General features: G+C 34.5%; 2 protein-coding genes across 8 annotated transcripts; one reads left to right on the top strand and one right to left on the bottom strand.

Moving 5' to 3' along the window:
* Positions 1-4,658: 4,658 nt before the first annotated feature.
* On the top strand, positions 4,659-10,782 carry LOC127118562 (lupeol synthase). The gene is made up of 15 exons (XM_051048778.1): positions 4,659-4,971; positions 6,390-6,575; positions 6,656-6,745; positions 7,612-7,809; positions 7,893-7,977; positions 8,063-8,229; positions 8,327-8,629; positions 8,757-8,999; positions 9,086-9,241; positions 9,344-9,390; positions 9,489-9,632; positions 9,797-9,974; positions 10,057-10,137; positions 10,237-10,320; positions 10,412-10,782. The coding sequence occupies exons 1-15, from the start codon at positions 4,777-4,779 to the stop codon at positions 10,541-10,543; spliced, it is 2,289 nt and encodes a 762-aa protein (XP_050904735.1). The 5' UTR covers positions 4,659-4,776; the 3' UTR covers positions 10,544-10,782.
* On the bottom strand, positions 6,598-15,997 carry LOC127118572 (pentatricopeptide repeat-containing protein At1g31430). 7 transcript variants are annotated; one of them, XM_051048795.1, is made up of 7 exons: positions 14,113-15,997; positions 11,806-11,899; positions 11,610-11,732; positions 11,424-11,473; positions 9,457-9,668; positions 8,492-8,617; positions 6,598-7,173 (listed from the first exon to the last, which is right to left on the bottom strand). In XM_051048795.1, exons 1-3 carry the CDS (start codon positions 15,924-15,926, stop codon positions 11,664-11,666), a joined length of 1,977 nt encoding a protein of 658 aa, XP_050904752.1. In that variant the 5' UTR covers positions 15,927-15,997; the 3' UTR covers positions 6,598-7,173; positions 8,492-8,617; positions 9,457-9,668; positions 11,424-11,473; positions 11,610-11,663. The 7 variants fall into 7 exon arrangements, with proteins under 7 accessions (XP_050904752.1, XP_050904745.1, XP_050904769.1 ...); XM_051048788.1 differs by having other exon boundaries at positions 9,457-9,540; XM_051048812.1 differs by lacking the exon at positions 8,492-8,617.
* Between the last annotated feature and the right edge of the window lie 1,243 nt (positions 15,998-17,240).

Genomic DNA, 17,240 nt, shown 5'->3' with positions numbered 1-17,240 from the left:
CATAACTGGATTCTTTGCAAGATTAATGGTTGACTTGTTGTCGATCTGCAGCACCAGAGGTTTATTCACTTTGACCTTCATCTCTTCCAATACATATATGATCCAAATTTCTTGACAAGTAGTATAGGATCCTACTATATATTCATACTCACATGATGATAATTCCATCATAGATTTCTTTCTCGAGCACCATGAGATTGGGGCACCAAATACTTGAAAGAAATAACCAGTTGCGCTTCTTCGATCTTCCTTGTCTCTATACCAATCATCATCTGAATATCAAGTAGTCTCAGTTTCTTTGTTTTCAGAATCGTATAGAAATAGAATTCCATAGTTTGTTGATTCTTTTAAGTATCTCAGGATTCTTCTTGTAGCCTTCATGTGTGACACCCTTGGTTCACTCATGTATCTGCTCACTAATATGACTGAGAAATCTATATTAGGTCGACTATTGCACACATATCTCAGAGATCCGACAATTTGTTTGAACAAAGTGACATCAACTTTGTCTTCCTCTCCATGCTTCTCTAGCTTCAAATTTGGTTCTACATGTGAGGATGCATGATTCGAGTCTTCCATCCCGAATCTCTTGAGTATATCTTTAATATACTTTCTTTGATGTAACATCATACCTTGCTTCGACATTTGAAATTCCATTCCTAGGAAGTTCGACAACTATCCCAGATCCGACATTTAAAATTCTTCTTCATCAGCTCTTTGAACTTCAACAAGTTCTCCAAGCTATTTCCAGTTACTAACAAGTCATCAACATATAAGCATATGATTGTTATATCTTGTGCTATAACTTGAACATAGACATCATAATCATATTTGCATTTGATGAATCTCAACTCGACCAAGTATGATTCGATCTTCTTGTTCCATACCATAGATGCCTGCTTGAGACCATATAGGGCTTTGTGCAACTTGTACACTTTCCTCGTATGCTCCTGTATCACAAACCCAGAAGGTTGTGTGACATATACCTTTTCATCTAGAGAACCATTCATAAATGTTGATTTCACATCTAAGTGAAATATCGACCAGTCTCGCTTGTATACCAAGGTTACCACCAATCGGACAGTCTCCAATATTTCTACTGGTACATATACTTTATATTAGTCTAGTCTTTCTCTCTTAAGAAAACTTTGAGCTACTAATCTTTCCTTATGTCTTGCTATCGACCCATCAACATTATGCTTCAACCTAAACACTCATTTCACCTCGATATCTTTTGTATGTGTTGGCAATTCGACTAACTCCCATGTATTCTTTCTTTTTATCGCTTGTAACACTTTGACCATAGCTTCCTTCCATTGTTTATCTTTTAAGGCCTCCTATAGTTGATTGGTTTAATACTTGCAAGTAGAGTAAAATGAACTAATTCTCCATCTGTTGTGACTTCATCATCACCAACCACTTCATACTCTTGAAGCCTTATTAGGAGTACTCTGGTTCTTTGAGGTCTTTGGCTTGTCTAGCCACACTCTCTCGGTCATCTTCTTCAACTTCGTCTTGATTATCATCTTTGACTTCAAATGTTGCTGGAATATCATTAATTGGAATTTCATCGTGCTCACTACTTTCTTCATCAACACCATAGCTCATCAATGACGTTTTAGTTGCATCACCTGAATTCTAATCTCAGGCAGAGTTCTCATCAATCACAATGTCTCAACTCATCACGGTCGTATTGTTCATTGGATTGAATAACATGTATGCTCCAGTCTTATGATGTATTACCAGAATCATAGGTTCACTTTTATCAACAAGTTTCCTTCTTCTTACATAAGGAACATGTTTGTAGCAAATAGAGCCAAACACCTTCAAATGAATAACTGATGATCATTTTCCACTCCATATTTCTTTAGGAACCTTGTTCTTCAGTTTCTTGGTAGGGCACCTGTTGAGAATATAAATAGCAGTGGTGACAGTTTCACTCTATAAGGATTTTGGCCAATTATTTTGCTTCAACATGCATCTTGCCATATCCAATATGGACATCTTTCTTCTTTATGTCATTCCATTATGTTGAGGTGTGTAGGAGTAGTTACCTCATGATCGATACCATATTATGCACATAACTCTTCAAACATATTGGACGTGTATTCGCCACGTCCATCTGTTCGTAGAACCTTGATCTTCTTTTCACTCTAGTTTTTGACAAGCGTCTTGAATCTCTTAACGATTGAAAATACTTTGTTTATGCGCCTGATCACATAGATCCAAATCTTTCAACTGTACTCATCGACAAATGAGACAAAATACTTGTTTCCACCAATGGTATGATTCTCAAATGGTCCACATACATATGAATGTACTACTTCTAATATGCAAGAGGGCCTCTTTGGCATAGTCGAAACAAAAGATTTTCTGGATTGCTTCCCTACTAAGCAACCTTCAAGAGTTTGTAGGGCATCTCAAGACTTGGTATAGTTGTTACCATATATTGAGTAATTAGTTGATTGAGTGACCTAAAATTCAGATGGCCAAATCTTAAATGCCACAACCAACTGTTCTTGTGGTCGACAACTATTTTTTGGCGTTGTACCTCAGTTGAATTAATCATGTTCTTAAATGTCCTATTCTTCGACATAGTATATTTTAAGACCATATTATTCTGAGTGTCAAAAGCTCCATCTTTCATAACCACTGAGAAACCTTTTTCGACCAGTTGTCCAACACTTAGCGGATTTCACTTCATTCCAGGTACATAAAGTACAATGTTTATCATAGCTTTTACTTTATTTCTCATTTGAATAACTATGTCGCCATTACCTTGTTCTTGCAACTAGCTATTATCAACAAATTTGACTTTGCTCTTCTTCGACTCGCCGAAATATACTAACCACACTTATTGACCAGTCATGTGATTCGAACAGCCTGTGTCGAGGAACCAGATTTTGGTGTCGACATGCTCATCTGCAACTGCAGCCATAACTATCATGTCTTCAGAATCATCTGAATCTTGTTATGCAAGGTTTGCTCCTTCATTCTTGCCTTTATTGTACCAACAACTCTTGACCAAGTGACCCCATTTTTCACAATTATAGCACTGCACACCTTTTTTTTTTCTCTTTTTTGTCTTTCTTATAGAAGTTTCCTTCTCCTTTTTTTTAGGATTCATAAGCCCTATCATCAACCTTATGCTTTTGAGGGTTGACCAAAAATTCTTGCTCTGAGTCTTGTCTCCTTTGCCCTTGAACATGTTGGAACCACCGTGTTTCTTCCATGTCTGAGCCTATAGTACTTGTATTGAATCTTGAACACCTTTCCTTTCGACAATCCTCGTCTCATGTACCTCCAACTTACCAACCAAATCTTCTAATTTAATGGTCTCAATATTGTTGGATTCTTGAGCGGCTCCGATAACGTGATTAAAGTGAGAGCCAACATACGCATTACCTTCTCAATTATCATCTTATTAGTTAGGGTTTCACCACAACCTTTCATGAGATAAACAAGTTTTTGCACCTTCGAGACATAACCTTCAATCTTTTCTTCTTCTCCCATATGCAGTAATTCATATTTCCTTCGCAACGTCTGCAATTTAATGACTTTAACCTTCTCACCTCCTTCGTAATACTTGACAAGAATATCCCATGTCTCCTTCATCGATTCAGCATGAGAAATCCAATCAAAGTTCGCCACGTCTACCGCCAATTGAATATAAAACACAACCTTGCAATCTTTCTTCTTAGCCGCCTTGTTCGCAACACGCTGAGCATCAGTTGCGTTCTCAGTAAGCTCGGGGACGCCATTGGTAACCATTTTTAGGGTTTCATGAAAGCCAAACAAAGATTGCATTTGTTTTCTCCATCGGATCCAATTCTTGTCGTCAAGAATTGGAAGAGAATTCATAATGTCATTGTTACCATTCATCTTTGCAGCAAATGCGATTAACAATCCACGATCCCGGAAACACGATCACCAACGTGTGATTCTTGAAAACACGATCAAGAAACTAACTGGAGCTTTATATACTAATTTGTTAGTGCGTGAGGCACTTTTAGTGAGGAGAGAAAGAGAGAGAAAGAATAATAAAGATTGTTATTATTGAATATGTGAAAAGCTATATTGAAAGCTGAATTATAAAATATCTATTTGTATACAACTAAGTGACTTGACTACTAAGTAACAAACTATAACCCTAACTATCTTGAGTTTGTGCTACAACTTGAATTATATCACAATATTAATTACAATTCTAATTCTCTATTTATCTTAATTTACGAATTTAATCTTTCTATTTTAAATTCAAATAATTTTAGTTTTTCTCCTTAAAATCGATGATGTTTTCATTTTTAAATGTCATGTCATTTGTAAAACGTGGCAAATCATCTTATAAGATCCTTATATAAAATTTTATAGATGATAAATATAAGTTTAAAATGTAAAAAATGTGTGAGTGAGAGAGAGAAAAGCAAACCATTTATTAAGAAACATAATTGTTTTTTTTCTTATAAATTATATACTCCCTCCATAACAATTCATAGGATTTTTTTTTTAATATTTCATATTTATTAAGGAAACGAGTACTATAGTAGTAAAATGTCCTATTAAAAAATAGTAGTAGTACTATTTGGTGGCGTGGTTGTTTTTAACTAATTATTACTTCATGCAGTCGTTTTTGGTTCTCTGATTCACATGTGTGTGACTCAATAGTATATATATACACAACTCTTGAGCCATAACAGCAACTGGCAGAAGCTAATAAAGGTGTTTGCTGTGGTGTTCATTATCATTTCTAGTATTAATAGTAGAAAAGAAAAGATCATGTGGAAGTTGAAGATAGCAGAAGGAGGAGCAGGGTTGATTTCGGTGAATAACTTCATAGGACGTCAACACTGGGAATTTGATCCAAATGCAGGAACACCGCAAGAACACCATCAGATTGACAAACTACGCAGTCACTTCACACAAAATCGATTTTCCATCAAACAAAGTGCTGATCTCCTCATGAGAATGCAGGTAACTCCTTATACTTTCTTTTCTTTTATTCATATATTCACATTCAAAATTAAAAAATCAGAATTTAAGTACAAGTCTTAAATTTATAGGACTTCATAAAGTAATAATATAGTAACTTAAAACCATTTTTAATACCAAAACCAAAGCACAAATTCAAGTTAAAGTTTTTTTTTTGTGAAGATTAGTATTAGATTGTAGCATAACAAAAGAATCAACTTGATCACTCCACCGCAAAAGAAGTTATCACGTTGAAACTGTAATGCATAAGAAGACATTACCCTTGAAAAACCACTCAAGCAAGCTCATCATCATGCTTCAATTTTGAGAAATTAGAATATATAATGCATGCAAGCGCCATTTATCCGGTGTCTCCGTGTATGCCATAGAGGTTATAACGTATATTTTTTTAGTGTATACGTAATTATCGATGATGTTTTTTTTTATGCCAATTTTTTTATTTGAAACATAATTATTTAATTATTTTGATAAATAATTTAAAATATTAGTTATTTGAGAATTTAAATTTAAAAAATTAATTATTTTAAAGAAAAAAAATCACTTGAAACACGTAAATATTGTAATATAATTATGGTAAGTTGTTTGGTTGGAATCAAGTAAAGAGTTGGTTTATGAAAATTATAAATGAAGATAACACAAACATTATCGATAATATTTTCCCTTTAAAGTTTCCACTTGCTTACCGTGTAATTTTCTTTTTTTTGTTTATTCTCCTTTGGCCTTATTGTAAATATTTCAGTTATAATATTTTTTTTGGAAATTTTATTCAAATAAATAACTTTTTCAAATAAATATCTAAACTAATTCATTTTCTCGTGTATTTTTCAAACTAATTCATTTTCAAACAAAAAAAAATTAATATAAAGAAAACGTCAATTTAATTGGATTAACGTTTTATCTTATGTGGTGTACAACACATAAGATATAACGTTAATCCAATTTACGACAGTGTAAAAACAGAGAGAGAGAGAGAATGCACTTTCTCCTATACATTTGTACACTGTCATTAATTAGATTAACGTCTTTTCTTATGTGTTTTATAGTGTCGTCAATTGTATGGGCATCTCCTTTGTGTTGAATTTTTTTTTTGAAAGTGAATTAGTTTGAAAAATAAGTGGGAAAGTGAATTAGTTTGGATATTTGTTTTTAAAAATATGTCATTTAAATAAAAAATTCTATTTTTATTTTAGCTTAAGAGTTTAATTAATATATTGTCAGGTAAATTTACACTATCAATTAATTATAATAGTTAAACTTTTATAAATTTTTAACTTTTTTTTTAATCATATCTTAAGTACCATTTATAATTATGTAAAAAAAAAAGTTTGCTGCAGTTTGTAAGAAAGGCGCAGAGATTTCTAAAAATGGTAGTTGAATATTGACTAACAATATAAATGCAGCTAAGAAGAGAGAATGAATGTGGCCCCATTCCAGAAGGAGTTAGAGTGAGTGAGGAAGATGAGATAACAGAGTTTGCATTGATTACTACTATTAGGAGGGCTATCAGTTACTTTTCTTCAATTCAGGCCCATGATGGTCATTGGCCTGCTGAATCTGCTGGACCTTTGTTTTTCCTTCAACCGTTGGTCAGTCACCCTAATACTCATATACATATTCACATTCATTCATATTTCTAACTAACTAACAACCTTTACTATCCATGCAGGTGATGGCCCTCTATATTACAGGATCCCTTCATCAGGTTTTAGGGCCTCAACATAAAAAGGAAATTATTCGCTACTTATATAATCATCAGGTCTACTATACATTTACTTCTATTCTAAATAACTATACATTAATATAAGACTGAAATAATTTCATTTGGTGGATTCCCACATAGTCAAGTATTTGTATTCAAAACTATCTTTCAAAAACTAGTTTTCAGAATGTACAGCATCTATCTTAGAAAACTACACCAAGCTCGTAATCATCGTCCAACCAACTTCGCATAGCCCTTCCATACCTTAAATGAAGTGAGAATGTGTTCTTGTTGAAACATCACGCCTTGTCATCATCACATTATTCGCATTTTGATCACTTCATTGAGGCAAACCTTCCTTTAGATGAGGACCCTGTCCCCTGCTCAGAATCAAACATGTAGCCTCTGCACTAGAATATATGCTCCAGTTTCCTCCCCAAAGCTGTGTCTTCGTCCAAAACTCCATCTATTTCCTCCCAAAGAACCTGCATGAATCGGAAGCGCTTTTATCTTACATTTCAATATTATTCAATCTATGATATAAAAATTGTGTGCAGATAATGCAAGCAGAAAAAAACTTTTTCCCAGTGAAAGTTAGAGTTTTGGCTTCACTTGTTACTGAAATAGAAAAAGATAAACCTCGTAAACAAAACAAATGATGTGTTTCTTCCAATGTAGCCTATGATCCATTTAAGTTTAGAACTAAGCTAATAGTAAGAGGTTTGGATAGTCTATATAGGTGAAAGATTCAATCTAGAACTAAGCTAATAGTGAGAGATTTGGATAGTCTATAAAGGTGAAAAATTCAATCTTTATTGTCATCATTCTGCACATGTTAAAGAATAAACGATAGTCTCCATTTTATTATCCAGTAATAACTTATATGTGAACTGTATGGTTGGTGATATGTGATGGGGTGACAGAATGAAGATGGTGGATGGGGATTCCATATAGAGGGACATAGCACGATGTTTGGATCTGCATTGAGCTATATTGCTTTGAGGTTGCTTGGAGAAGGACCTGAAGACGGCGAAGACAGGGCAATGGACAGATGCAGAAAATGGATCCTCGACCATGGTGGTTTAGTGGCTATTCCATCATGGGGAAAGTTTTGGGTCACGGTAAATTAATTATAATTATAGTAGTGCATTCTATTCTAGACAAGCATGCATAAAAATAAGCAATCAAATCACACTATATATAGGTCCTTGGAGTTTATGAGTGGCAAGGCTGCAATCCACTTCCACCAGAGTTCTGGTTTCTACCAAAATTCACCCCTATTCATCCAGGTGCGCGTTTGAGTTGGTTAATCCTTATTTACATATGCAACCATTATCTTGTCTAATTCCTTGGTCAATTTAAATATGCATGCAGGGAAAATGCTTTGTTACTGTCGGTTAGTTTACATGCCCATGTCATATTTATATGGGAAGAAGTTTGTGGGCCCTATCACTGACCTAATAAGATCACTAAGAGAAGAGATGTACAACCAGCCTTATGATCAAATTAACTGGAACAAAGCCCGGAACACTATTGCTAAGGTTTGTACTGTGTGGAACCAATCTATATATAGTATTTGATTTGATGCATCAAGCGTGCATATATAAATATGAAACTGACAATAGCATGCAATTCCAGGAGGATCTGTACTACCCACATCCTATGATTCAAGATATATTATGGGGATTTCTTTATCACGTGGGAGAGCCTATTCTGAATTGCTGGCCATTTTCCAAGCTTAGACAGAAGGCATTAGAAATCGCAATTAATCATGTGCGTTACGAGGATGAGAACAGTAGATACCTTTGCATTGGAAGTGTAGAGAAAGTATTATGTTTGATAGCACGTTGGGTTGAAGACCCAAACTCAGAGGCATACAAACTTCATTTAGCCCGAATCCCGGATTACTTCTGGCTCGCAGAAGATGGCCTGAAAATCCAGGTTTGTATTGTATTTATTACTTAACCAACTAAGGCATGCAACATTTCATTTAATAGTATGTAGTTGAGCCAGCACTTCACTAAAAGTAACAGTTGTTAAATAAATGTATAAATAATAATGGATGCAGAGTTTTGGATGTCAAATGTGGGATGCAGCATTTGCTATACAAGCAATACTTGCTTGTAACGTGAGTGACGAGTATGGTCCTACGCTTCGGAAAGCACATGATTTCCTGAAGGCCTCACAGGTAGTTGAAAATCCATCTGGTGAGTTCAGAGCAATGTACAGACACATATGCAAAGGATCGTGGACATTCTCAATGCATGACCAAGGCTGGCAGGTCTCGGACTGCACCGCAGAAGGACTCAAGGTTCTATTAATTATCTTATTGGATTTTCAAAATATACATGCATGCATAACATGATATTCATGACAACATACACAAAACACATGCAGGCTGCACTGTTACTGTCAAAAATGCCAAGTGCTCTTGTTGGAGAAAAATTAGAAACAGAGCGATTCAATGATGCTGTTAATGTCATCCTCTCTCTACAGAGCAGTAATGGTGGGTTCCCTGCTTGGGAGCCTCAAAATGCTTACAGTTGGCTAGAGGTATGTTATGAAGTTACTCTTATTCATCAAACAAATTAATATATAAAAGAAAAACTTATAGAAATGATAACAACTAATTATATGCATGACTGCCTGCTGCAGAAATTCAATCCAACTGAATTCTTTGAAGACACACTGATTGAGAGGGAGTAAGACATATAGCAACATCAATCATAAACAAACATTGTCAATGCATATATAAATTTCTCACTTACTGCATATGTGTTCCTTGTTGTGAAATTAATAGGTATGTTGAGTGCACTGGTTCTGCAATGCAAGCCCTGGTACTCTTCACAAAGCTACACCCGTATCATAGAACAAAGGAAATACATCACTGCCTTGCCAAAGCAATTCATTACATTGAAAACACACAAAATCCTGATGGCTCCTGGTATTTTATCTTCTATTCTCTCTGATAATACACCGCCTAATAATTTAGGGTGTTAAACATGACAGATTTTCTTTAAGTTTAACTAATAAGTTGCAGCTACATATGGTTCATAATTTATTATAGATAGAGAGATAGATATTATTAGTACTTTTAATGAAACACAGGTACGGGTGTTGGGGAATTTGCTATACATATGGTACCTGGTTTGCAGTAGAGGGACTAACAGCATGTGGAAAGAATTACCATAATAGTCCTTCCTTGCGAAAAGCTTGTCAATTTTTGTTGTCAAAGCAACTTCCTAATGGGGGGTGGGGAGAAAGTTACTTGTCAAGTCAAAACAAGGTATATATATTGTAAGTTGATTTTACTTTGAGCTCCAATGTATGAGAAAAACTCACTTGTTTTTCCTTGTTAAATTAAATAGGTATATACAAACATAGAAGACAACCGTGCAAATTTAGTTCAAACTTCATGGGCTTTGTTGTCCCTTATCGGTGCAGGGCAGGTTAGTAATAAATAATAAAGCTAGCTTAGTTCCTGCCTCCTAGTAATTAGGAATTAATGTGCTTTTCTAAATCTGGATGAATGTTTTTGTTACAAAAAGGCTGAGATAGATCCAACACCCATACACCATGGAATGAAGTTAATAATCAATTCACAAATGGAAGATGGAGACTTCCCACAGCAGGTAATTAGTTTATCACTTCTCACGTCTCGTCAATTTATGTACTGTATTTTTATTAATTAATGACAACAAATAAAAACATGCAACTATCCAGGAGATAACAGGAGTATTTATGAGAAATTGTACCCTAAACTACTCCTCATTTCGAAACATCTTTCCTATATGGGCTCTAGGAGAGTATCGGCGCCGAGTCTTGTCTGGACAAACTCCAAATGCAGCAGCTTGAATTGTGACTACTCACTACCCAAGTGCCAATTGGATGTACACATTAAGTTATGATGCCATAATTTGATTACTATTTTTCTGAATGTATATTTTCCTGCAATTTATAAATATGTCAATGTGGTTCTTTTTACAACAAGTTTTTCTTCAAGAATGTCATCTGTAAAACTGTAAGCATATTTGCTTAAGACATTTATTTTGTAATTTAATCATTTTCAGTTCAAAGTGGCAGTTATATTTTAACTTCTATGTGCATTTTAAGATCTTGGACTTATATTATATAACCCATCTGTAACTGTAAGCCCATTCGTTTAAGATATTTATTTTGTAAAATTGTACTGTAATTGTAATCATTTTCAATTCTAAATAGCAGTTATATTTTCAATTCGATATGCCTTTAGAAATAGTACAAAATGCATTCATATTCCTTTTGCTAACTAAAAAATGGCATGGACATGACATTTTTCATTTTCAAGGATTCTTATTTTATTGTTTTGAAGTAAAAAGTTAAAGTGAAGCAAAAGATGAAGGCACGGACATCCCTACTATAAGTTGGCACCCCTACACCTACACCCAAATTGCTCAACTCTAACTAAATATTATTAAAAGTAAAAAGAAAAAAGAAAACGCTTGGCCAAAACCCAATGGTAACAACAATGCAAACCAAAATGATTGACCAACAGACTTATTAAAAACCTTATCAAGGATTCTTATATTGATCTTAAGCTTTTTAAAGAAAAAGCAATAGTACTAAAATACGGGCATATTACATGATAATTAAGTATTAACTCATCATTATAAATGCAATCCTAGAAATATCAAAAGCAATTATGTAGAGTACAAAAAGTAAATATTGAATATTTAAATATTATTTAAAAATATACCTGAACAATCAACAAGAGTGAATGAAGTCCATCTACGGAAGAACCACGCACTGAAACACCAAAAACAGGCAAGGGAGTAAGAGCAGCCGCCATACCAGAGAATTGTAAAACTAATCAATAATTAATGTTAATAAGACAATTGGTCTTTTAAGGAGATTAATAGAAAGCACAACTGAAGGAACTTACCAGGCATGTGAGCTGTGCACCACCACCAGCAGCATAACTACAAACAAGTGTACCTCACGCATGAGCAGGCAATGCATATGAGAACATTGTTTCTGGAGTTCGGTATGCTGAAACTATTCTCACCTAAAATTTTATACAAGGATAAACAACTTCATACAATACAGCTCCTCTACTAGGGAAATTAAAACAATATTACCTCATGATGCACACCAAACACCTCCATGATTTCAGTAGAACTTTTCATATCAGGCAAATCTGAGAGCCCATTATGGTCCCCACACGTGGAGCAACTACGTTTAATAAACAAAAAAGAATCACAAAGTGTACAAATGGTAAAACATCATTAATTGTACCTTGGTTTCTTAAAAGAAACAAATATTTGGGACAAAACTGAAATTCTAGTTAACAGACTTTCGATGTCACACGGGATGTTATGACATCCAATTCTGCGCAGACAAGAATTATGCAGAACTTAAAAAGTAAGTGCAGTAAATAACACAAGGAATTGTTTACCCAGTTCGGTGTCACACACACCTACGTCTGGGGGCTACCAAGCCAGGGAGGAAATCCACTATTAGTAGTATTAATTCAGACCTTAAACCAACTGTTTAATCCTATCACTTAATACCTACCCAATGCAATTTCAATCTTACACTAAGATCAGAGTTCCTACTCACTCCCCCTCAATCACCTTAGTGATTACAACCTTTAATTAGATTAAAGTTAATGGTGAAGTCACACTTCAAACAACTCTTGATTGTGCTTAACAGCTTTAATCAAGATACACAGCACTCACGCTTAAAAGCTTAGAGCGACACAACACTTACAACTCAATGAACACCCTAGTCCAATGCAATCATCTAGGTGATAATTGTTTGGCTCACAAAATACAACTAATACAAGACACACACAAAAATACAGCAGTGAAGTATGATGGACCAATAAAATCTTCACGCCTAAAACCCACGAGTTCTGAAAGAAGGATTGTCATCCTTTTATATTGCAGCACTTGGGTCTTGTACTTGTATTTCCTAAAATTAAGGTTAAGCAAGTTAACCTAATTTCCACATATTAGGGTACTAACAAATAGGCTATTTGTTAGGTTCATTAATTGTAGCTCAGTTGTTAGTTTCCTGGATTTTAGCTCAGCTGTTGGACTCCTGAAGAATAGCCTGAGAAAAATACTGAAACAGAAAAACTAACCATCCTACAATTTAGCATATGCTGTCAGGGATGAATGTCACAACATTCAGTTTGACGACCAGAACATATACCATATGCTAAGTCTGTTATTTTCCTGAAAACAGACTGTGCTAAATGTTGTACTGTAGCAGACCAACCAGTCTACACTTCAATATCAGCTTACAGTTATAAATGTCAAAACATCCAGTTTGACATTTACACAATGGCCTTACGCCAGGTCTGTCATTCTCCTGAATAAACAGACTGAGATGAATACTGAGTTATAACAGACAACCAACTATTCTAAACCTCAGTATCTGCTGTCAGAGATGAATGTCATAACATCTAGTTTGACATTCAGTAAATCCTGTATTAGCTAAACCTGCAGCATACTACTCAAGCATGTCATGACATCAGTCAAGACATCAGAGTACAGTTAGTGTTTTAACACAAAATACAGCCAATTAAACATCTCCAAGGCATGTCATGACATCAGTCAAGACATCAGAGTACAGTTAGTGTTTTAACACAAAATGCAGCCAATCAAACATCTACAAACTATAATACTAAAAGGATCAAAGATCAGGGACAGGGAGGGAGTATTAACAAAATTATCAAAATTACACTAATTCAATAGATTACTTTATAAAGCATAATAGCACAAGCCTCTAATCGTAACATCAGCATTCCCTTTTACACACAACGAAGTAAAACAATCAGCCAAGTTACGCAAAATTTCAGTGTCTTCTTTTGTCAAAACTCCCACAACTTCATCAATTTATACTTTGTTAAATTTCATAAAAAAATATGGGAATGAAATTATTCTAATTTCAACTAAATTTGATCATCTGCTTGTTATATTTAAATCCATTAAGTTGGCTGAATTATGCACATCCATAGCGAAAACATATGAGGAAAAGATACATCACACAGTATTGAAACAACCTGAAATTCTGAGTGAAAATACCTAAGGTAGTATGTGATATCGGCAAAGAGCCAAAGGATGTGATTTGCTGAGTTCATGAGCTTATATTTCAAGATAAGCATCATCCGAAGTTGGAAGGGTGAAGAATAAATCAATGGATGTTCGTATTCAAATCTGGCACTTTCGTCCATACAACCAAATTCTCGTAGAAGTGGGACATTAAGCAACATTTGAGTTCTCCTCTATTCACCCAACTTCCCATCATTAAAGGGTTGCAGACATAGTTTATATGGTTCTGAAGTTTTATGGCCCAAATAAAATATTCAATGTGAAACTGCCTTATTAGGTTTTCCAGTAAAAAAAGCTCAATGATTCAAACTTTAAATTGTTGATTACCTATCCCGTGTAGGCAGACCAATTTTGATTTGGAAGTGGGAAAGGTCCTCAACTCCTCCTCTATTGCCAGTACCATCCACCTCAATGGCACTACATCCCGGCACCTTTTTGATATGCAAATCTTTCATCTGACTTCTCGTCTTGCTCGCATCTTCCCATCTGTCAGCAGAAGCATAAATGCTAGCAAGGAGTGAATGAAGACTTGAATCAGTGGATTTCACTTTTGCCAGTGTTGTAGCAAGCCTTTCACCCATATCAATATTACCATAAGTTCTGCAGGCACTTAGCAAAGACCCATAAATTGCAGCTATTATCTCATTTTTTTGGTCTGGCAACTTCCTTATCAACTCCTCCGCCTCATGTAACTGTCCAGCTCGACCAAGAAGATCAATGAAACAGCCATAGTGTTCTAAATTTGGCTCAATACCATATATACATGACATGGAATGAAATAACTTGCGTCCTTCTTCTACCAATCCTGCATGACTACACGCATTCAAAAGAACAATAAACGTAACATCATCAGGTTTTGCCCCAAATGTTTTCATTTCTTCAAACAACTCCAGTGCTTTGTTTGTCTTACCATTCATGGCCAGTCCACAAATAATCGAAGTCCACGAGGCAGTATCCTTTTCCTTTAATCCATTAAAAACCTCCAAAGATTTCTCTATGCAACCACATTTGGCGTACATTTCAATAAGGGAAGTACCAACCACAGCATCCACCATGATTTGGTTTTCAAGTACATAATCATGAATCCATCTGCCATGCTCTAGAGTTCCCAACTGAGCACAACATGTAAGGAGAGCAACCACAATGAACTTGTCAGGCTTCACTCCTCTGACTTGCATCTCCCCAAATAATGCAATTGCCTCGTCAAAACATTTAAACTGAACATACCCATTAATCATAGCCGTCCAAAGAACCACATCCCTTGTTGGACTCTTGTCAAACAAATCTCTGGCTTGATCCAACTGACCGCAATTCACATACCCAGTTACCATACTTGTCCAACAATTCACATTCTTCTCGGCCATCCCATCAAAAACCTCGCGGGCCACTCTCACATATCCACACTTACAATACATGTCCAACAATGCGTTCCCCATTATGATTGTAAAATCCAATTCCTTTTCAATATAACTATGAATCTCCTTGCCAACCTCCACATTCCTCAACGCTGCACACGCGGTTAGAGTGCTCACAACAGTAGCTTCACTAGGCTTCTCATTGCTTTCCATCCGCATCCGCTGAAAAACTTCAACAGCCTCCTGGAATCTCATACACCTAACAGAACCTGAAATCATGATGTTCCAAGATACATTATCTCTGTGAGGCATTTCCTCAAACAGTTGTCGGAGACAAGGAAGACGACCCAATTGAGCATACATTTCCATCAAGGAATTACAAACATAAGCATCAAAGTCAAGACCAGTCTTGATGACAAAAGCATGAAGCTTTTCCCCTTGAGCAGCGTCTCCCGTGCACCCAATGGCCTTTAAAACATAAGGGTAGGTGTAATTATCAGGCCAGAGGCCGTGTTGTCTTAGTTGGTAGAAAAGAGAAAGGGATGTGGTGAAACTGCCCCTTTTGAAGAAGGCTTTGATGAAGAGATTGTAGGTGAACAAAGATGGGTGTTGGGTGTGATTGAAGATTGAAAGTGCATAGTGAAAGTGTTGAATGGAAACAGCCATGAGCTTGTTGAGGGTGTCTCTGTCTTGTTGGAGACCATTGGAGAATATGAGAGAGTGAATCTGCTTCAGCTGCCGCAATGATTTGCAGGTTTTGAGAAGAGAAATACAAGTTCCCTTCATCACAAACGGCACAGTCACTGGAAATGGACTTGAGATTCACACTTTCTCAATACTCATTCAGAATAAATAAAAAATAACTAAATAAATTTATGCTTTCGCCTTTATATTACTCCTTCCTTTTTATATTTAACACTTTCATACATATTTAAAAAAATAATAATAAATGAAATAGAGAATAGTAATTTTTTATAAACTATTGAATCAACTAAAAATAATAATATTTTAAGAATAACTATTCAAACAAAATTTTTATTTGAATCTTTTATAAAAAGTTTCTTTTGTAAATTTTTTTTACACTAAAATATATAACATTATAAAAATTATTTTTAAAAAAGTCAAAACAAACGGACCCTTTAATAGTTAGTTTATGTTGTAAATTGGCGAGATATTGGTGTTCGTTTCTACTAGTAATTGATTTGTGTATGCTTACGAGCTCGCGTGTTATCGGTATTTATTGTTTCTTGAATGTTTAAGTTAAATGTAAAAGTAAACGATTTCATTAAAAAAGAAAACAAATTGGCTGTAAAATACGTGATGTATGAAAGGCCATTTGAAATTAACATGGAAATCATAATTTAAAGACGAATATATTATTAAGAATAAAACTATAACGATTAAAACATACTTTCTCTGGTCTTAAATATTAGAAACAAAAAGAATTTAATAATCTTAAATATAAACAAAAGTCATCTATGATTATTATATTTGTTGTCACTATTCCAAATATACCCCTACTTTATTTATATTTGTATGTTTATAACGATTTCCAAAACAATAAAATAGGGACAAAATAGAAAAATGTAAGAATTAAATACACTCATACATTTACATTTGAAGAAAATGATAAATAGTATGTACTAAACTAATTAAATTTATGTAAGAATTAAATATATTTATTCAATAAATTGAAGAAAAACTAAATAGTATGTACTAAACTAATTTTGGTAATAAAATATTAATAGGGGTTAGCGAAATATCAAATGAATATATGTTGTGATGGTAGAGATATCGACTATGAAACTATGATAATTCAACGTGAGAAGATACCAGATTAACATCTTGTATTCCAAAATTATTGTCACCATAATATCCTACTTGAAAAACGACAATATCTAGTAAATTGTACTCCTTCCGTTCCTTTTTAAGTGTCATTTTTTTATTTTTTATAAATATCAATAAAGTTAATTATTATTATTACTTTTCAAATAATAATTATTCTTTTATCTATAATATCATTAATTATTTATTACATTCATTTTACTTTTTCTCTCTCTCTGTAATAATTACTTAAGGGTAATTTTGATAAAAAAGCAA

The sequence above is a fragment of the Lathyrus oleraceus genome, chromosome 1 (assembly GCF_024323335.1).
Source record: "Lathyrus oleraceus cultivar Zhongwan6 chromosome 1, CAAS_Psat_ZW6_1.0, whole genome shotgun sequence".
NCBI lineage: Eukaryota > Viridiplantae > Streptophyta > Magnoliopsida > Fabales > Fabaceae > Lathyrus > Lathyrus oleraceus.
The sequence above is the reverse complement of the archived record's forward strand: the minus strand, read 5'-3'. Positions and strand labels throughout refer to the sequence as shown.